The sequence below is a fragment of the Hippichthys cyanospilos genome, chromosome 14 (assembly GCF_059441005.1).
Source record: "Hippichthys cyanospilos isolate Australia breed blue-spotted pipefish chromosome 14, RoL_Hcya_1.0, whole genome shotgun sequence".
Classification (NCBI taxonomy): Eukaryota; Metazoa; Chordata; class Actinopteri; order Syngnathiformes; family Syngnathidae; genus Hippichthys; species Hippichthys cyanospilos.
The window spans coordinates 7133636-7156286 of NC_142382.1; the positions used below are offsets into that span (position 1 = coordinate 7133636).

The 22651-nt window shown below is 37.2% G+C and overlaps 1 protein-coding gene across 1 annotated transcript in view; it reads right to left on the minus strand.

Moving 5' to 3' along the window:
• Window positions 1-22651, minus strand: part of myo10l1 (myosin X, like 1) — a 38275-nt gene that overhangs the window by 13267 nt on the left and 2357 nt on the right. The window contains exons 2-24 of the mRNA XM_088433255.1: window positions 14546-14644; window positions 9944-10102; window positions 9215-9402; window positions 8066-8200; window positions 7568-7692; window positions 7423-7436; window positions 7262-7346; window positions 7091-7197; window positions 6495-6624; window positions 6219-6337; window positions 5995-6141; window positions 5820-5920; window positions 4467-4533; window positions 4292-4384; window positions 4157-4225; window positions 3997-4079; window positions 3069-3171; window positions 2838-2918; window positions 2566-2690; window positions 2177-2294; window positions 1821-1927; window positions 1456-1738; window positions 64-339 (exon numbers count right to left, since the gene is read on the minus strand). Coding sequence (XP_088289381.1) covers window positions 64-339; window positions 1456-1738; window positions 1821-1927; window positions 2177-2294; window positions 2566-2690; window positions 2838-2918; window positions 3069-3171; window positions 3997-4079; window positions 4157-4225; window positions 4292-4384; window positions 4467-4533; window positions 5820-5920; window positions 5995-6141; window positions 6219-6337; window positions 6495-6624; window positions 7091-7197; window positions 7262-7346; window positions 7423-7436; window positions 7568-7692; window positions 8066-8200; window positions 9215-9402; window positions 9944-10102; window positions 14546-14644 — 2814 coding nt within the window. The remainder of the gene's footprint in view (window positions 1-63; window positions 340-1455; window positions 1739-1820; window positions 1928-2176; window positions 2295-2565; window positions 2691-2837; window positions 2919-3068; window positions 3172-3996; window positions 4080-4156; window positions 4226-4291; window positions 4385-4466; window positions 4534-5819; window positions 5921-5994; window positions 6142-6218; window positions 6338-6494; window positions 6625-7090; window positions 7198-7261; window positions 7347-7422; window positions 7437-7567; window positions 7693-8065; window positions 8201-9214; window positions 9403-9943; window positions 10103-14545; window positions 14645-22651) is intronic.

Consider the following 22651-nt stretch of genomic DNA (forward strand, 5'->3'; position numbering starts at 1 on the left):
GGACTTCACTCCTCGTGACGTCTTTCACACGTGAGCGTTGAGGAGGACGGCAGGCGGACTCACCCGGGCGGCCTTGGGAGGTTCGGCCTGGCCGTCCGCTTGGGCCGGCGCCGCCTCGCCCAGCGCCGGATCCACGCCGCCGAAGTTGAGCAGGTCGATGAGGCCGGCGGCCTTGCGCGAGGCTTCCTTCTTCATGCGTTTGAGCTCGGCGTCGCGGCGCAGCTGCAGCTCCTGCTTGGACGACTCGCACAGCTGCGACACCTCGTCCTCGCGCTTCTTCTGCAGACGCTCGATCTCGCGCTCCAGCTGGAGGATCTCCTCCATCTGACGCACCTCGTCCTGCCGAGGAGATTGGGAAACGTCTACTTGACTGTATCGCCGTGCTGGTTCGAATCCGAGCAGTTGTTTTGCCATAGAAATCACATCAATACATTCTAGATTTACCAAATCCACCAACATTTGTTTTTAAAAGCAGCGAACAGTATTAGCATGTACAATGAAAAGCATTATGTCAAAATTGCAATAGCGTGCTATGAGATGAGAAGAAAATCAGTCAGAATGTAATTTGTACTTATGGGGATATTAGTTTAGTTAAAGGCAATTTAAGTTTATTTCATTTTTTGTTGGTTCATTTTGTTGTTTTCTGGATTTAAGTTTTTTTTAAATTTTTATTGGTGTCGTTTATCAAATTTGGATTTTTATAAATGTTGTAAATTAATCAATATGGTTCTGGATTTATTGATGATTGGAATTTGTCTTAGATTTGGTAGGAACGAAAATGTTTTAAGTTTTAAAATGCAGTTTCAAGTCAGAAATAATATTCATTCCATTTTTTGTTTTTCACGACTGGATTTTTCATTTTCTTCATTTTTAACCAGTAATTTTTTGTCTTTCTCCTTTGTGGTCAGATTTAACTCGATTTTTAGATTCAGTTTTTTTTTTATTTAAAAACAATAATTTAAAAAATATACTGTATAATAAATATTAAAAAAGGGTCCATTTGTACGTTCGAACTGTATTAGATTTTTTTTTTCAAAAATTTTAATCAATGGGGCTTTTCTGGCCAGAAGAAATAAATTTGAAAACTTATACCATTTTTTCCCCCAAATTTTAGCTTGATTTTTTTTAAGTTCACCATTTTTCATTAAAAATATAAATTAATTTTGAACTGTATTTTCTTTAATTTGATTAATATTATCATCTATGTTTTTATTCTCTTTACTTGCTATTCATATCTTGCTCTTCATAAACAATGAGTTTTTATTTTATTTTATTGTATTAATTTGCTCATTTCACAATATTTTATTTATTGTTCATATTTATTTAATATGCACCAATCGGAGGTTTGCACCCATTTTCTTTGGATACAAGTTATACGACAACAAAGCTATTCTATTCTACAATATATATTTAATGTTATTGCACCCCTCATTAAGTGCCAAAATTGCAACTTGCCTCAGAGGATTTATTGGCCCCCTCTGTGGCTCCTTTCTGCTCCGCGTCGCCTTCCGTCTCTTTCTCCTCCTCATCCTCCTCTTCTTGTTTCCTCTCCTCCGCCTCCTTCTTCCTCCTCTCCTCTCTGAGCTTGCGGACGTGGGTTCGGGCCACCTGTCCTCGCCGGTGCCTCTGGAGCACAAGCGCCGCTTTGCGCTGGCGAACGAAGCGGCCTCGCTGGATGTGTCTGCGCAGGTGCTTCTGCAGGGTGATGGTGCTGGCGCGCACTCTCTTGAAGTGCTTTCTGAATGACACGTTTTTTTATGACATCTTTTGCCATGAGAAAAAACAGTTTAAAAACAAAGTTAGTGATACGGGGGTCTGACTTGGCCGAGAATGTGAGAAGGTGAGCCCGAATGATCATGGCCGCTTGGCGCCGCACTTCGTCGCGATCTTTCTCCAAGCGTTGCTCCAGGGACTCTTTCATAAACACCTGGACATGAAACAGAAAAAAAAGCTTCATACATAACCCTGAAATGCATATACTGTAATGCATATAACCTTAACCCATCTGGTATTATATGGGGCTCCACAGGGTTCAATTCTGGGGCCCCTGCTGTTTACATTGTATTGAAAGAACCTTATCTCCTTTCACTCCCATGTGGATTTCAGTGGGACCTATGTCCAATTTAGCACTGCATGCCTTGTCCAATCCTGGACTAATCTGGAAATAAAATCTTACTTTTGTCTTCCCGAGCTGCCACTCCTTCTTGGTCTTGTCGTATTTAGTAAGAAGATCCGTGCTTCTCTTCTTGTCATCTCCAGCTGTAGCCACTTTGTCCTTGCAAATAATCTTATATCTGGCAGGAAGAATAAAAGCAGGATAAAGCTATTGTCAGGGGGATCTGTCAAAAATCAATAGGTACATTTTTGCCTGTCTTGACGTAATCAATGTAGCATTCTTTTTATCCATGAAACAATGTTACGATACCTAGATGGTTGTTTGAATACCTTACTACAAATCCGCAGGGATACTTTTATTAGCTCCAATGTAAGAGGTTTACAGTGGTGCCTTGATGGAATGCATTTCGGATACGGTGAAGCTATGTGGTCAAATTAAGAACAACTCACCTCATGAAGAAGTCTTTGAAAGTTCTTCGGACGGGGAATCCGGCGCGACGGATCTTGACGGTCTCCAACATCCCAGAGTACCTCAGCTGGTTGAGGACCACCTCCGGGTCGAACACGTTGGGATTCTATCGCGCCCCCCGAAAAGAAAAACAACGGGTACGTTTGAAGTGTGAGAAAGTAATCATCTGAAGCACTAAAAACAAATGCTAACTCTGATTTAAAGTGTTAGAAACTGACCATAATTTCATCTAAATGGACTCGAGCAGACTGACCTTTTCCATGTTGGGCTTAATACAGCGGATGAAGAAGGGATTGGATGCACTCAGAGTGGCCATGAGAGCATGCAGAGAGTCCTGCAGGACAGAAAAAAAACACACTGTACAATAGTTTAAAAAAATGTCCCGAACACGGCACCTATCTCGAAAATCAGGTAAGATCTCAAGGCGGAGCGTGACAGAATTTATTCATTTTTATTTTGATGGTGTATTTCTGGGTGGACGCACCCTGAATTGAGAGCTGACTGTGGGCTTGCGTCTGGCAGTTCCCATCTTCTCTTCGTTGTTCCTGCTGCCCACCTTCTCAAAAAGGTCGTAGATGAAGTCCAACCTAAACGCATTGTGCAAAATGGTGTTTATATCGGATAAACAAATGCAGACATTGTTTAAGCGTATCAGTCCTTGCAACCTTATTTATCCATTTTTATTGAAATTTATCAATTCATTTGATTTGATGAATTAAGTTGATTACAAAAAAATAGGGACAGGCCTCATAATAGGCCTCATTTCAAGGTAACGGTCCTCACAATGACAGCCAGTATTAATACCAGATAATTCTCTAGGAGGGGGGGGTCTTTGTGTATGACATGTTGATATGATATTTCACATTTATTTTTCAATATTGTCATGATTGTTCATTTTTTATATTTTCTTGGAATATTTGTGCAATTTCACTATTCAAATAAAACTAATGAGGAAATAAGACAAACGATGTTCTAGATATTTTAAATTATATTTTAAAGATTTTTCTTGGAGATATATTTCAAAATAGTATTTGTTTTTTAAATTTCAATTAATAGTCTCAGTTCTGCTGTATTCTCAATTGTTTTTTTATATATGTTTTTATATCTTTTGTATGTATAATCTGCTTTTATCTGTACCACCAAGAGTGGTTAGCATGGCCACCTCACAGTTCAGATTTCTGAGCTCAATCCCAGTTGGCTCTGACCTTCCTGTGAGGAGTTTGCATGTTCTCCCCGAGCCCGCGTGGGTTCTCTCCGGGCTCTCTAACTTCCTCCCACACTCCAAAAACATGCATGGCATGTGTAATGGACATACTAAATTGTGCGTGGGTGTGATTGAGTGTGTGAAAAATGAAAAATGGATGGAAGGATATTTAGCCTAGTTGATTTTTTTTTTGTGACGGCCTACAAACCTGCTGTCTTTGAGCATGTTGAGGATGTCGTCTCTGAACGTGTCTCTGTTCTTCTCCAAGATGCCTTTGACATCATACAAGACCTGATGGCGCACAAATGCAGAAGACATTGTGCCGGCTGTAGAGCTTAAAGTAAATACTTCTCATCGGCATGACTCACCTCCCCGGCGTAATGTTTGATTCCGAATTGATGGTCGGCCAGTCTGGGCTTCACGTAATAAGGGTTGGTCTGCCATAAAATGTCAACGTCAGTACCGTTTGCCTTGTACATCATGACAAAAAAAAATAAACTCACAGAGTGTCTGCTGTGAAGCTTCTCCAGAAGCGTGAAATCCGTGCCTTTTGGGAAACGACTCTCTTCATTCACCAGAGCCAACAAGCCCAATTTCTGAAGGGCGGTAAACAGTCATCAGTTAGATAGCAAAAAAATGTATTTAAAAAATTGCAGCTTGCTACTATAGGCTTGATACCTTCTCTATAAGGTCAAGACATTCCGCGTTGTCCATCCAGTCGATGGCGTCCCACTGGACACCCTCCCTATGGGGATGACAAAAGAAAAAATGGTATTTGACAAAATCAAACAAAACAAGTCTTTCTTTTTATAGCAGCAAGGTAAAAAGGAATAAATAAAAATAAAACATAGCTAATACGGCTGTGGTATTTTTATATACTTATTTTATGTCTGTATGTATTTTATGTATGTATGTAAAATCATCCAAATGTAAATGTGGCATTAAAAAAGGTAAATGAGAATTTCAATTTAAAAAAATTGTTTTTTAAGTATTATAAAATAGAAAAAAAAACCTAGAAAAATTCAAGAACAAGAAATATTTTATAACAAATTTTAAAAAGTTAAAAACTAGCTTAAAAATAAATAAATTACAAATATTTCTGAACTACAGAATTCCATACAAATTGAAGAAAAAAATTAAATGAGAAATTTAAACTTAAAAAGTGTATTTTGTAACATGTTATAAATTAGAAAACAATAAAAAATACAAAAATGAAAATTCAAACCCAAGAAATATTTCACAACATATTTTATAAAGTGAAAAATTAATTTACAAAATAAATAACACAAAGATTTCTGAACTACAGTAATACATACAAAATGAAGAACTAAAAAAAAACAACAGAGAAACTAAAACACACATTTAAAATGAAATACCGGTACTTTAAAAAAAAAAAAAAAACCTTCAAAAAGAAAATAAATTGTAACATTTTGAGTTTCATTAAAAACAACATTAATAAACCAACAGAATGTGTAGACATATGTAGAAATAACAAGTGATAAACTACAACAATAAAAAAAAGCAAAAAATTGTGATAATGGTTTGAGACAAAGCAAAAACAAAAATAAATTGTAACATTAAGATTCCGAAACAAAATAACACAGAGAAACAAACAAAAATGTAGACATAACAAATTAAAAACTCAACCAAAGAAACAAAGCAAAAGGTTACGATTGATTTGAGACAATCAAAATGAGCAACACACATATGTTGTACTCCAGCTGATTTTTGCTATTGACTGAAACATTAAAAAAATAAATAAATTACACCAAAATTTCGGAACTACAGTAATGTGTACTAAACTAAGAACTAAAAATGTCAAAAATATATGGACTAAAAATACTCAACATTACCTAGGACTTAGGACATAAATCATTTAGATTAAATATTTAGAAAATTAAATCCATTAAAAATAGCGTTGAGAATCAAACTTAAATACAAAAATAATAAATTATAAACTATATATATTTATTAAAAAAAAAAAAAGAAAGCAAAGGGTTGTGATATCAGATCAAAATGAGCAGCACGCACCTGTTGTACTCGAGCTGCTCCAGGGAGAAGATGTGCTTGTTAAAGTACTCCTGGAGCTTCTCATTGGCATAGTTGATATTAAACTGCTCAAAGCGATTCACCTGAAGGCAAACTCGTTTGCATATACTGTCTGCGTGCTTCTTTTTTTTCACGTGAGCGCCGCATTGAAACCAACCTCAAAATTCTCAAAGCCGAAGATGTCCAAGATGCCGATGGACTTAAAATTTTCCTTCCCTTTTATCTTCTGATTGATCTTGAGGATGATCCAGGAGAAACATTGGGAATACAGCGCCATGGCAACCGAATCCCGGGAATCCACGGCCTGCGACAGCGTCATGGCCGTTAACTTTGTGGGGATAGAAATCCGATCGGTTGATCAATCGGCTGGGGTCGCGTCACCTGCTCGATGGTGAGCGGCGAGCAGATCTCTTCCCCTCGCAGGATGATGGAGCGCTGAGTCAGCACTTCGGACAGCTGGAAGGCGTCGAGGCCGAGCAGCTCGCTGGCGTTGCTCACCACTGGAAAACCAACACACACACTTTATCCAAGATGAGAACGAGGGCAGCAAAGAAATTGGACACTGCAGCAAAGTGGAGATTGTGGAGCATGATGCCGTAACGTCATAGCGGTGTCTTTTTTTTTTTTCTTCTCTGTTTTCTGTTGCCAACGACTGACCTTGCTTGGTGGTGATTTGAGCTCCTCCTGCCGTCATGAACTCCACGTTGCCCAGCTGCAAAACACCTGAAAGGAGCTTGAACATGTCCCTGATCTCCTCCTCGGAGAATTCCAGCACCTTCAGCGCCTCCTGGAACCACATTTGGGAGGTCAAAAAGGACTCTGCTATAAAGAGGTGTCGGTTTTCCTAGCCAATCAAGCAAAAAGCTCATTATAATGAAATTTGAATCATATTGTTGGTTGTATTTACATGTTCTGATCACATTTTTTGAACCCGAGTTTCCTGGTTTTGAGGATCTGCTGATACAGTCTCAATTTTAAACCTCGGCAATGAATTAAGGACAGAAAAAAGTGTATCCTAATTATACAAAACCTTTTATATGGCAAGTGAAGCAGTAGACTAACACATTTTAACGTTCACTGGTTCCATGTTGCAATACTGCCTGAAGTACATACACATAAATATGTTCTTCTTTTGGTAATATCTGTGTACTTTTCTTGCCATCAAACATGAAAATAAATGAATTAATTGAAATGAAATGTTCTTAAAGTCAATCTTTTTCCAGTTTAAAAGCGATTAAAAATTCCAAACTCACCATAACACTGTTAAACAGCTCTTTGTCATTCAGACTTTTGTCCTTCAGACAACCTGACTGGCTGAGGTAGTGGAAAGATTCTGCCGGATCCTCCAGGAAGTAAAGGCCTGACCAAAGACATATATCATATAAATTTAGATAAAATTTAAAATCAACGAAATTTGATCTTACTTTTTTGCTCTTTCTTGGCTCCCGCCAGCAGCGCGTAGAAAATGTGATAGTTGCGTTCTCCAGGATTCTGTCGCACCACTCGGTTCTGTGAGCAATCATCCCGATTGTCAACATTTCTACTGACAAAACAAACCTGTCACAAATAACTCAACGGTGTTTACCTTTTCCAGTAAATCTGACAGAACCCGAGTCAAGGAAAATCAAAATTGGTCTTCACAAGGGGGGTACATTTTTGGCTAATGTTAGCATTTATTTATTATATGTATTGTATTATATTTGTTTATTTATTTCGGCAAAAGAGGATACAATCGATGACACAGCCTCCCTGGATGTTGCCGCTCTCCGAAAAGTGAAGCTGGATGAACTTCCCGAAGCGGCTAGAGTTATTGTTGTAAACCGTCTTGGCGTTCCCGAAGGCTTCCATGATAGGACTGCAAAAAGACACAAGGAAATTAAGACTTAAGTGCTAAATCCATTTGAGCTCTGTTGCTAAACAAAAGAATAGCACCTAAAGTGTGGATTTTTATTAATTCTTTGCATAATATTAGATTATCTTACATGGAGGGGATGTTTTTAATCACAATTACTGTTCACAATATTGTGTGTGTTGTTCAGGTAAATTGTGACCACTGTTGCTAACCAAAACAGCAGCACAAATAAAACACAACTATATGGGAGACTTTGTCTTTAAAGGAGATTTGTGTTCCAGTTGATTTTTACCAGTGATTGCTCCACATATTCATAATTTGAAATATGTGACTAATCAAAACAGCAGCACCTACCAGTTGCATGCAAAACACATACCTGCTCTGTACAATGGCCTGCTCCACACGTGTGCTCCTTTCAGACGGCGGCGTCCCAGCTGAGTTCTGGCTCATAACCGACAGAAACTGCAGCAATAGCTTGGTGCTTTCCGTTTTCCCTGCCCCCGACTCGCCACTGACATGCACACAAATTAGTAACAAAGATTAACATGATAGATAGATAGATAGATAGATAGATAGATAGATAGATAGATAGATAGATAGATAGATAGATAGATAGATAGATAGATAGATAGATAGATAGATAGATAGATAGATAGATAGATAGATAGATAGATAGATAGATAGATAGATAGATAGATAGATAGATAGATATTTTTTTTTAGGATTTTTGACAACGAGTTTTGTGTCTTAACATGGTCGTTAGGGTGGTGGAAGGTTGTGGACCCATGCGCAGGGAGGCAGGTTGGGCTCAAAAAAATAATAAATTAATATGGAGATAACAAGAGGAAAACAAGGCCGACAACTGTATACAAAGTAACAAACCAAAACTTGAAAATAAACTTTGTACCACAAGACTATAAACTAGAAACCTCACTGAAAACACAAGGAATGACGAGGGACTAGTAGCAATGACAAAAACTAAACGACAAGACGACAAGAACTGAAAGGAAACAGGACACTAATAACACTCAACATTGACAAGATAAAAAAGGAAGATCTGGGATGACACAAAACTAGCAAAAGCCCAACACCGAAAAGAAAAAACCCCGATACTAACAAACAGACAAGAAATACCAACAGAAGCTCGAACATTCCAAGAAACACACAATACATTGGGCTGATGCTGAGCTCGCCGATATCTTAGGCAAGATAAGGTTACATGCGGAGGTGATGAAGAATCTTTGGCCATGCCCCAAACAAAGAGCATGGCTCTAGTCTGGAAAAAAAATTCTTGCACATGTGCCAACAAAAAGACATTGCGACATATCTCGCACAACATATAGATGGCTGGGAGAGGGACGGTGGGGGCAGAGTGGCCACAAAGCAGCTGCCGCCGGCAGCCGCCATGTTCCGGCTCTTCCTCAGCAGCAGTCATGTCACGCGGGTGAAATGGGTGACGTGTGTGTCTTTTAAAACGAGACTCCCTTCGAATGGAATGACAACGACGTCTGTGGAAGGAGCTAACCTGATGAGGACACACTGACTGTCGTGCCTCTTCCAGATGCAGCGGTAGCATTCGTTGGCCACGGCAAAGATGTGCGGCGGCAGCTCTCCCAGTTGGTGCTTGGAGTACAGGTCCACCCGCTCCGGATCGTACAGACCCGGGATCTGCTTGTAAGGATTGACGGCCGCCAGGATGCTGCCGATGTTGGTCTGAAAAGAGCCGTGCTAACGTTAGCATCCTTAGAATGGGAACATTTCATGTTTGGCATTAATATAAAGTGGCTACATCGTCATTTTGACGGTGTTTGCTTTAACTCTTCCAAAGACGTCTTTTTACGTTTTAGGAGTCTTGACATTCAGTCCCGGGTACGTACTTTTTGAAAAATTTTCAAGCGTTTAGCTATAAGAGTGTCTGAAGATGGTGGGTTCTAAATGAATTAAGTCCCAAAGTAATTGATAGAATGAGTTCAAAAGATTAAACAAAAACTGGCTTGTGCTAAAAGTTAGTGCTCATTCTTCTTCTTTCAATTTTACAGTCACAAGCAAAAGAAAAGTGTTGCCATCTAGTGGTTGACAGTGGAATTACATACCATATCAACAAGAAAGAGCAAGCAAAAGAAAAGTGTTGCCCTCTAGTGGTTGACAGTGGAATTACATACCATGTCAACAAGAAAGAGCGAGCAAGAAAGAGCGAGCGGAGAGAGAGAGAGAGCGAGCAAGCGAGAGAGTCATTGCACAAAACCGTTCTCACATAGATGTTGTCTTTCTGGTAGCGCTGGTACAGGTTGTGCATGATGGCCGCCTCGTGCAGCTCGGCCAGCGCCGACATGTCCTCCACACCGTCCACGCTGGACTGGTGCATGGCGTACACGCGCTCCCTGGTGACCTCGGCCTGCTGCAGGTACAGCACCTGACGTATGCGACGAATGACACGTGTCAATCAGAACTACAACACACGTTCACATGCACTGGGCTTATTAGCTAGGGCGTTTCCAGTTGAAAGATGCTTCATGCCAGATGAAAGGTTGCTTTAGAACTTTTCGAAAATGAAGGCCTCTCCTTCACAAGGAGTGGCCATGTAAGCAACCAGGTCAAACACACACACACACGCACACACACACACACCCTGATAGGAGATAATAGCCATTAAGGTCATCCATTCATAACCTCAAATGTGTCCAAGAATAGAAAGTACGGCCTTTTAAAAGAGCTGCGTTGAGAATGTCACGGTGTATGTGTGTTTGTGTTGCGTACAGTGCGTGTGTGCGTATGTGTGTGTGTTGCAAAAACAGTTGCTTAACCTTCTGGGCTCTACACGTTGGCCACTTTGCTTCCTTGAGTTCAATAAATGTAGTTGTGTTCATTTGGTCAGATGTTCTACTGTTTTTATGAAACTATGTTTTGGTTCTACGGTGGCCTTTTTGGGCCAGATGAAACTCATGAGAACTGTAATTTTAACTGAAATAAAATCCTTACGTTTTAAATTATACAGCATCACATGATTTGTTGTTTCCTGGGATTTAATTAACTTACAAAGTTTGGGCTTTGGAAAGAGTTTACATGATGTTGCATATGAATAAATGTGTAAAAATATACAGTTGTACCATGTAGATTAGAATCGTGATCCCACTGACGCAAATCACTCAATTTAAATATGTACTGTTCTTGAATCATGCATCATACTGTATGAACGCAATCACAAACTGTGAACATGAATATAAAAGAAAAAAATGAAAGCCTCTTTTTTGTGCGTGTGCCAGTTTTTTTTTCTTCTAAAGCTCTGTGATGTGTGAATGTGCTTTGCATGATTGAGGAGGCGAAGCGCCTCGTTTGACTTCACGTATTAGAGTTGAAGACAGAGAACCAGCCCTTGGCACAGTGACCAATATAATATCATTTTTTTCCCCCAGCAACTCAGGAACAACCATCAGATACCTGCAAGCTGGCCGCACTGACCTCGGATCAGAATTGCATGACCTTGATGGCTGCCTGTTTAATCTCATCCTGCTTTATGATTATGAAATTATTCTCGCCGTTGGGAAATGTTCCGTTTTTTTAATCCGACCCACAAAGCGTTGAGATTATCAACAGTCCTGCAGTATTTGTTGCCTTAATATTGCTGTATTTACGACCGAAAAATTAAAACAGTAAGTAATCAATCTTTTGACTCTATTTCAGGTTCCTTGGCTATCAAAATAAAAATCTGTGTCATCCTGCTTGTGCAAGCTTGGCTAGCAGCAGCCCACATTCCCTCACCGAGGGGGGGGTGCTGCCTGGTCGCTCTCGTTTTTTTTCCTTTCTTTTTTTTTATTTAGCATGCAGAGCATGTGCATTTGCATAAGTGTGTTTTTGTGTCAAATTAATCAAGAGAGCGGGGGAGTAAGCACATGCCCGAGTGTCCTCTGTGGCCCGGTGACATTAAACTGATTGGGAGGATGAATGTGGGTCATTTCCCTTGCAATACCCCACAAAAATAGTGCCTTTTTTTTTTTTTTTTTTGCACAGTCACATTTCAGTTTCCTCTATGTGCATGTGCGCGCGCTCGTAAATCATCCCCGCAGCATGTTCCCTGCTCGAGTGAGCTCTCGCCACCGTTTTCACTCTATAGCTACGGAAATCCAGGTCACATAACGCACGCACGCATCATCGCTAACGTAACCTGTGTGTGTGTCCGCATTTGTCCGTGTCTGCGTGCATGCGTGCGTAAAATTAGACACATAGGTGCTGGTGGCGTCTGTGCACTTTGTCTGCTCTCTTTCTTGTAGCACAATGAACACAGACTTAAAAAGGATGCCGATGCTGTGATGGTAACCGTGGCAACGGTAGCAGCAAGATGCCGCTGCTCAAGGAGAGGAACCCCTCTTGAGATCTGTCGACAAGCCAAATTTAGAGTTACTCTCCGGAGGAAGTTGGTTGAGAAGAACGAGAAGGAACCGTATTAACGGATCTTTGAAGACAAAGGAACTATTTCCTGGAGTCATGGGAGGACAACCATTAGACAAAAAAAAAAAAAAAAAAGACAGGAAAGTGTATGTTTTGTTATTTTGTCTTCTTTACAGGAAATGAAAGATGCCAGGGAGAAGACAGAGTTCTACTAAAATTCTTTAAAAATAAAGTACGGGGTTCGAGGGGTATGCAGAAAACTTAAAAAAAAACAGGGGTTCACGTAGTGAGCCCTGTGGAACACCAGAAATTATTTCAGTTTTACTTTCAGGGCAAATTTCAATCATTTGACAGTATTTAGAAAGTCTTAAAAACAGGGCTAGCAAATCAAATTCTACCATGATTAGATATCAGCAAAACATGAGTCTACAGCCCCTCATTCCGCCTCCGTACCCGCAACCTTTTAATGCCGTGGCCACTGCCAAAATAATGTAATTGAAGGTTTGAAATCTCATTAAAACGGTGCGCGTGCTCATCTAATCTGTATATCCCAGTGAAGGCGCGCACACATTGCACTTTGGATTTAATGTTTTTGGAGCCTAACACACACACACACACACACACATACAAAACACACACATATGTGTTCCAGTTGGCAGCTAATAATAGACTGTGGCCAAGAGTCTCAATCCACTCACAACATGTTTTTTTTTCCAAACATGTCCACAAATTGTACAGTAAATTCATGTTGTTACAGAACAGTAAAAACATCCTCTATGTCCCTCTTTGGACTTCTGGTGGGACTCAAGTGTGCTTATCGCACTAAACATCCTCATTAGACTTCTGGATTATGAACATTCTTAATTTGCCCAACCCCCAGCCTCCCTCCACACACAACCAAGATCCCTGCCGTCCTTCTTCCCCCGTTTGCTTTTTAGCGTCAACCCTTGCTGGAGCTGCTGAATATTTGATAGAGAATCAGCACGATGGAGTGTTTAACGCGGTTAAAACCATGTAAGAGTACCACAGCATCTGGGGAAACTTATTGCGCGATTGATGCTTTTTTTTTTTAACCAAATTTATCATGTGAATTAACTAAAAAAATGGTTACAGCCCAAGATTATTTAAAATTAAAATAATTTACTCACACAATACAGTTTGATAATTCAATTTCTCAATAATTCCAACTACTACTCCCTCAACGTTTTTAATGTCAGCCATTATGAAAAGAAGAGTACCTGCGAGCCAATTTCGAATATTCTGACTGACCATAGGCAGTGCCCCCTTCAAAAAAAAAGTGCACATTTTTAGAAAACATTGCTCCAAAAAGAAAAAGAAAAATAACAATAAAATCGTCTCAACTATTTGGCTTGGAAACATTTTGCAGGAAAATAACACTTATTTTGTGTTTATGCCTTGAAAAGAAGCTGTTTTGTTTATTTAAAAAAAACCACACACATATATATATATATATATATATATATATATATATATATATATATATATATATATATATATATATATATATATATATATATCGTCTCAATATGTACTGTTTTAATGGTAAAATACCGGCAACTTAAGATTGTTGATTTTACAATTACAAAATGTACTGTGTAAAATCAAAAGTCTCAATATCATTTTTTGCCATAAATGTAGAAAATGTGTTACCGTAATTTAACGGTACTTTTCTAGCATCCAAGTTGCTCGTATTCCTCCGTAAAAATCGGCTTTTTTTTTTTTTTTTTAAGTGTAGGGTTGCCAACTCATACCACCCATTAAACAACAACATTATGAATTTCCTATATTAGGCAGCACATACCGAATTAGACTTTGTCAATTAGTGCCTATCCTTGCATGTGGTGCATGGCATCAGACAAGTTTACAGACTCCAGTACCCCACTATGACCACTAATGACTCCTCCGGGAGATAATCAGAGCCAGTCAAGCTCCAAATATAATCAATAGACGAGATTGGAGGTGTTGCTTCAGAGGCGCCTCCCACTTATAAAACACGCGCATCACTTTTGTGAAAATCATACCATATTATTTGAAATCCAGGTCTGCCATAGCTTTCCTTGCTAGTGTATTTATCAGCACTGGCGCAAAGACAAAGGTTGAGTCATCAATCTGACGGCCTCGGAACATTGCTGATGCTACGGTTGGAGCATGAAAGGACAGCACAAAACTCCAATATACAACAGAGTCACCTTCAACGGCTACATGACTCAGCGTCGGGCTCAAAATGCTTCAAACTGAAACTCGGACCTCTCTGGCCGCCTGTTTTGGGATTAAGGGCTCTTCTTCGAATGGAAATGTAGCGAAGCCGCTTTTAGCCGCCTTTCGCGGCAATGCTAAGCTTAAATGCAGAACATATTGCCAGGGAAGCTAACGCTGAGAGCCGAAGCTTAACATCTGTTTCCTCAACATGTTTGAGTCACACCATGTTCATGTGCGCATGTGTGTTTACCTCTCCATAGTCGGTAGTGACAACCAGGGTTCCGTCTCCGCAGGAGTTGACCGTGGCCGGAACCAGCTGCTCCTTCTCCCTGACCCAAACGCGGGCCCCCTGGAACACACAACACTCAAAATTTAAAATTGAGAGCGGAGGGAACGTGTGCACTCACTCTGAGTGGCCCTCGCAACACTTTTGTAAAATTTAAAAAATATTTTGTATATTTAGTATAGCATTAGTTGAATTTTACATTGTAATAACAGTGTTCACCACTAGATGGCAGGCATAATATACGAGAGAACCTCGTGCTAAAAATCAGCTAAAAAAAAATATTGTAAAAAAATCTAGTAAAAACACACCTATTAATAGGAAAAATCCGTAAATATTAGCTCTCTATGGTCAATAGTTTTCATGAAAAATTATTGAATGAAGACCATTTTTGGGATCATGCTCTATAACAGACATATTTAAACAACAATATCTAGAAAACTGTCTCATTTGTAGCTTTCACATTTTATACAGTGTATATCTGTCATTATTGGCTAGCAGATATTTAATTGCAGGGGTGTGGCTCAAATGTAATCTAATATGGTAGGTACTTTAACTTTAACCGCAAATTTAGCTGGTTAAAATTAAAGCAGCAAACTATCACTTCTGCCTGAGAGTTAATCTATTTTTTTTTAATTTTTTTTTTTTAGATGACACAGAAGGACACAGATCTGAAATGTTCAAAAACAACAAGGACCGTTGACAATTTGAAGTGAATGACACTACAGGTCCTAAACAAGTTAGCAAACTATTCTCATCCAACTTGTTCAGCAGTTTTGTGCCATGGAAATTTTTGTGCAAGTGAGTTGTCCATTTGACAAAGTGCACAGCACATCTTTGCATTCGCTGTTGGTAAATAACAACAGCTGTATTTTCTTCAAGAGGCAGATAAGCTTCAACATGTCCCGCGTTATTCCAGTCAGGCCTGCTTGGGTGCACAGACAGATGTGTTTAATGAGAGATAAAGACTGCAGCATCTGGACTTTCCACCCCTGTAAAGCAACAAGCGCTTGGAAGCTGTGTGTGTGTGTGTTTGTGTGTGTGTGTGTGTGTGTGTGGTTTATTAGGATGTCAGAGGAATTCTGCTTGTCATATACTGTTTTACATTAAAAAAAAAAAATCCTTTCTTCCTCAGCCTTGAATGTCTAACCCTAAAATATCAAGCTGGAAGTGTAATCTAATTTATTTGTATACTCGTTATACCTGCATTTGATTGTGAATTTAACCATTTAGCTAATGACCATTATATAAACTGTTAAGTAATCATTAAGGCAGTGTATCAATGCCTTCTTATTACTTTGCTGTACTAGCATGAAGAGAGTTAGCAAACATGGACGCAAACAGCAGAAACTCTCGTTTGTTAGCTTAGCGCTAGCTAGCACAACATAGCAACACAAATGGATTAAAAGTTTACTGAAAGCAAAAAAACAAACAAAAAAAAAAACACCCTGAATGCTATCATTGCCCAGTATATCGCGAGCGGTCCTGGAGGTTCAGAAAATGATTTTAAATTAAAATTTAAAACCTCTCTATAGGTTGAAGCGGCTACATTAGCAGGTGTTGGAACTGTGATTATTAACTCTGTTTTTAAATTGTGACTAAGACTGCTTGGTTTAATGTTTTGGATAACATATCGTGTAGATTTTTCACTTGTTGGAATACGACGCGACTTTTGGGCAAATGTCCTCAGATTTGAATGGATTTGACGTGTAGAAGGTAAGCTAACAGCAATTGCTGATTTGTGATGCACGTCCAGGCCTTGCTACCAAACATCGCAAGGATTAAGAAAGTAATCAAATAAAGATTGGTTACATTAACATAAATATGTCAGGCAGATATTTGATGAAACATTAGACACTCATCTGTAGTATAAGACAACATATGAAGACACATTTTCCCGAAAAGAGAACGATGGCAGGGAGAAAACCAATCCCAGCGTGTAACCTGCTCGTCTTCCTGTCTATTGCATTCCGGCGCATGAAGCATGACCTGATGACATCAGCCTTTCTGTGGCCCTCCTCGTCTCATACACACATTCAACATGAACAAATTCATGTATAGCTTGAAGGTAATTGGTCATTATTGATCCTTTTAACTCGAAACCCAAGCACATCTTTGTGTCTTCCTCCCATCCCCCGCTCTCCTCTTGGGGATGACTTGTCCGGGAAAGGAAGGCATGGTCACGCATGACAAGAAACCTTTAGCCGGAGAAACAACACCGAACACGTCACCAAAGCATAGTTCCTCAATCCATACACTCCTTTCAGTGAGTATGCTGTGAAATATGATCCGGGTAACCCAAAGCTAACCAAGCCCTCCATCTTGTCGAAATGCTCCATTTAACCTCATTGTTAAATCATAACCCCCTGACCTCAAGTCAAACCTCCGAGCCCGAACCGAGGAAGGCCACTCGACAATTGCATGACCAAAAACACCAGAAAAACACCGGCGATGAAAAGAAAATTCCACAGGATGGGAAAGGACCAAGCCGAGCTACAAACCTTCAAATGTACTATTTACGACCGCCTAATGTGCAAATTTGAATAGACTTGAGACTTACATCCAGCAAGTATTATGTTTAAAACGCAGTCTACAGAGATGGTAGCAATCTAGGGGGTTGTCCAGGTGAGAAGTGGGTGGAATGACAGAGAATGAAGTTCCTCAAAGCTCGCTACTCCAACTTCTACGTTATTCCTGATATGATCGTAATCTATGTTTCGAAACGATTTCACATTTCATAGAACTCTGTTTAGACTAATGGTTTTGTATAGAAAAAATGGAGTCATTTAAGTGGCGCCTTAAAGGGACAGTGTGTAATATTTAAACAGTTTTTCATTATGGACATGGCAGCCTCCCATGTAATATCATTTAATGATAACTAGACCTATGATTATAATTGAAACATACAGTCGGTGGTTAAGAACACATTATTTGCAAGTTTTTGAAATGTATAATTATGTGTAATGTATTCCTTTTAAAAACAGTCTAAATCTTACAGATTATCCCTTTAACTTTGTATTACATGGACAATAGTGATTTTGAACGCTCTTTTAAAACGCATGACATTTTGGCTGTGCTGTGTATCAATTGTTTGATTATTGTGTTTCTTTGTTAATATTTAAATGTTTTTGTTACATTCATGTTTGCTTTATCTTATTTTACGCACACTGGTCAATGTCTTTTTTTAGTTGCTGTGGTTGCAGCAACTATATTTCTGTTTGTATTCAAATATAATTTAATAACCGAACAATTTTCGCATTTGGTGGGATTGGACAATAAGCAAGATTTCGGACGATGTATATTATTCGACGAAACACTGTATATACATAAACACGGGCATGAAGCTCATATGCAAGTTAAATATCAACCCGATAGAAAAGCGCGCATAGCAGTGCTGTATCGCAGAGCAGAAAAGACAAATACATTTTTGTATGTATTGATTAGGCGTAAAAGGGTCATCCAGAGCTGTCATAAAGCACTCTCATCCTTCCCCTGAGCAGCATCCCGGGCATAAAAGTGTGTCAGTAATATTCCATTAAAGGTGATAAGTTACACAATCGGGACAGACGGGCTTTCAGCGGATTAGGGAGGCGGCAAAGGAGATCTGACGTTTGCGGTGATATTTGTGCGGCTGCGTTTGAGCTTGAGCGTCACCTCTCCGGTGGGAGTCACGCTAAACAGGATTACAGCTGAAAGTGAACACCGCAGGTATGAAAACAAAACCAAAAATATCAACAATCACATTTGAAAAGATCAAGGCCTGTAACAGTGGGAACATTTGCACGGCGACTTTTATTTTTGTTGTGGAAGTTGCACATCATTTTATGATTAAGTTATCATCATTATGAAGTATTTAGAATTAAGTATATATAATAGAAAACGTTCATAGCATTAAATTGAAATCAAACAATTATTAATAATGTTTTTATTTAATTTTATGTACACTTGGTAACATTTATTTTGGCATCACCTCAATGTTACACCATTATAAATACTTTCAAAAATTTTTTTTATGAATTTAGCATACAATTATATTTAGTATTTAGCATAAGTTATGTATTTGGCATACAATTTTAGCTATAAAATAAGAAGGAATTTAAATATTTTAAATACTTAAGTCAAGAATTGCATGAGTTTAAATTTTGTTTATGCAATATTTGAATGACAAGGTATTAATTAAACAATAACAAATATGATTCACCATTGAGCTAAATTTAATGATAAATAAATATTTATGGCATTAAACTAAATCAAACAATCTTGAATAATATTTAGATTTAATTTTATATACACTTGGTAACATTTATTTTGGCAACACCTCAATGTTACATCATTATAAATACTTAAAAAAAATATTTATGTATTTAGCATACAATTATATTTAGTATTTAGCATAATTTATGTATTTGGCATACAATTTTAGCTATAAAATAAGAAGGAATTTAAATATTTTAAATACTTAAGTCAAGAATTGCATGAGTTTAAATTTTGTTTATGCAATATTTGAATGACAAGGTATTAATTAAACAATAACAAATATGATTCACCATTGAGCTAAATTTAATGATAAATAAATATTTATGGCATTAAACTAAATCAAACAATCTTGAATAATATTTAGATTTAATTTTATATACACTTGGTAACATTTATTTTGGCAACACCTCAATGTTACATCATTATAAATACTTAAAAAAAATATTTATGTATTTAGCATACAATTATATTTAGTATTTAGCATAATTTATGTATTTGGCATACAATTTTAGCTATAAAATAAGAAGGAATTTAAATATTTTAAATACTTAAGTCAAGAATTGCATGAGTTTAAATTTTGTTGATGAAATATTTTAATGACAAGGTATTAATTAAATATTAACAAATATGATTCACCATTGAGCTAAATTTAATGATAAATAAATATTTATGGCATTAAACTAAATCAAACAATCTTAAATAATATTTTGATTTAATTTTATTTACACATGGTAACATTTCTTTAATCATCACTTAAATGTTAATGTCATAATACATGATTTTTTATATCTTTATTTATTTAGCATACAATTTTATCTGCATTTATTTAATATTAGATCATCATCATCATGAAGTATTTTAATGACGATTATAAATATGATTGAGCATTGTACCTGAATTTAATGGTAACTATTCATAGCATTACACTCAAATCAAACAATATTGAATTTTACTTCCATTTCATTTTTTGTACACAAAATAATATTTTGTAATATTTATTTTCTTATCGCTTATGTTGCTATCATTATAGCACTTATATGTTTTGAAAATATTTATGTATTTAGCATACAATTTTATCTCAAAGAAAAGGTGAATTAAAATATTCTTACTGGTACGTTTTCAATATTTGCATTGCTTTTACTTTTTAAATACACATCCATACGTAAACATATTGTATCAGAGCTAACTGTTAAACGTGAATTTGTGTGTGTGTGTGTGTGTGTGTGTGTGTGTATACAAGCAATGTAAAACTAAATCCTCTTTGAGAGGCCAGTTTTGAATAGCCTGCTAATGATCCCATTCTCTCTCATCTTGGATTAAACTACAGTCTCAGGCGCTGTCACCCACATGCAACATGGCAACAGGGCGCCATGGCAACAGGGTGCCATGGTAACAGACTTCCTCTATTGGCACGAATGGATTCTGGGTAATGGAGTTCCCTGTTTTGCTCTAACCGAATCACTTGTATTTTCATGGCTTTCTGTTGTTTTCTACTTAAAAAAATACTAAAAATTGTCAGAGGTATCACAACAACCTTTAAAGTAAATAAGAAAAATAAAATGCATTAGTCATGAGAAATGTTCAAAAATGTAATCAACAGAACTTAAAATAATAGCACTGTATTTTTCAAATTAAATCAATTAAAAAAGGCAACCCAAATAAGAATTTGTGGATCCATGACAAATACAATGGTGTTTTGACTTACCATTGACTAACCAACTATTTCATGAAACAATGCTATCATCTGGATCTTTTTTTTGCTTTGACTTGTGAGTGCAAATGTAACGAACGCCCTTCCTTCCAACAACAACCAGCTGTCTGACAAATATTCGATAATAATATTAGGCTTGCAGCTGTTTAATATCACCAGCTGAAGTTTACTTTCAAACTAATACAGAAACAATGTGGAAAAAAACTTAAATTGTATCAAGAACGACCTGCTAGTTTATTGGCAAGATATAATGGAAAATCCCTTTAACGTACTAACACTTAGCATTGCTGTTTTACAACACTTTATCCATCATCTACTCCAACACAAAATAATAACACATATGCGCACACACTAAATGGGGTTTTCATATCGTAGTGTCGTAGTGTCCAAACGAGGTCTGAACTAAATAAATAAATAAATATATATATATATATATATATATATATATATATATATATATATATATATATATATATATATTTAAACAATACAACGTAAAAACAGAAACCAATATAGAAATAAATATACATTTATAAATACACATACATAAAATCACATTTCTCCATACACACACATATATTATATATATATATATATATATATATATATATATATATATATATATATATATATATATATATATATATATATATATATATATATTAATTTATTAATTAATTAATATATTAAATATATATATATATATATATATTTAATATATATATAATATATATTTTATTGTATTTTATATATACAACATAAAAACAGAAACCAATATATAAATAAATGTACATTTATAAATACACATATATAAAATCACATTTCTCCATACATACACACACACACAAATATAAGATTTTAATAATACAAAAAAATAACAAATAATATCTGAAAATATCTGGCTCTACTAAATTAACTGTGTAGGATTAAAAGCATTATTTTGTACTGAAAAATGGTTCGCAAACTAAAAAGCAGTAAGCACACAGAAGGTAAAAAAATGAAACAATTAAAAAATGTTAACTCTTTTATTCATGCACCAATTGAGAGAACGTTTCACATCGTGTGTGATTTGACCATATGTTGCAAGTTGGACCCTTTTAGGGGGAAGGTGCATTCTGGGAGATGCTATTTTAGTAGCAATTGCCTTACAGTATCACAGACTTGATGCTTTTTGACAGTAGTCGTGGCGTCCCACCTACACGCCGGTGCACGAAAGTAGGCTACGGCCAAGGACTCATGGCAGCGAGCTGTAGCTTAAGGGAGGACGGAGACGAGCCGAGGAGGAAGAAAAAAAAAAAAAAACGAGGGGAAAGTAAAGTGAAGCGGCTTCCTGAGCAGAACAAATGTGTTGGGAGCGATGAAATATAGGTCACACATCTCCAGCGACTCTTCCCTCCCCTCTTGCCTGTGCTGCTTCAAATCCTGCATAATTTCAAGCGCAATCGAGACGGGCAAAAGCTATGCTCAAATATGTATCACGCGCACGTTCTCTTCTGTCCTGTTCGGCGTGCAAACAAGCTGCTTTCTGAGTTTGTTGCGGTCTTGCAGCTTCCTGCGCACGATTCAAGCAGCTGATGAATATTTTAATGCAGTTATGAAGTTGTTTGCATAAAAAAACAGCTTTGCTATGTGAAAGCTTTCCTTTTACTAAAGGCCCATTGCACTCAATTAGTTGTCCCCAAGGGGGAAAAAAAGTATTAAAATATAGATATTTTAAATACAATGTAGATATATTTGCCTCTCTTATGTGATTCTTTATTTTTTATAAAGAGGAAATTTATACCTAATAGTCAATGAGCAGGAATGTCTTACTTCTGGAATACATATCAATAATATTAAACAGAAAAAAATGAGGCAAAATATCAAGAACTGATTTAAAAAAAAAAGAATTTGAATTACCTTAAACACTGTAAAAACAGACTTTAAAGTTATTAATATTAGACTTTACCACAAAATGCAATCACGAAATCCTATAAAACAAAGGTGCCCACCATCTGCATTTTTGTGGCCCGTTTCATATATTAAAAATACATTTTCACATGGCTCGGAATACTGTTTAAAAAAAGTAAAAAAAGGTTTGATGGTAGGCAGCGTAAAAAAGTCCT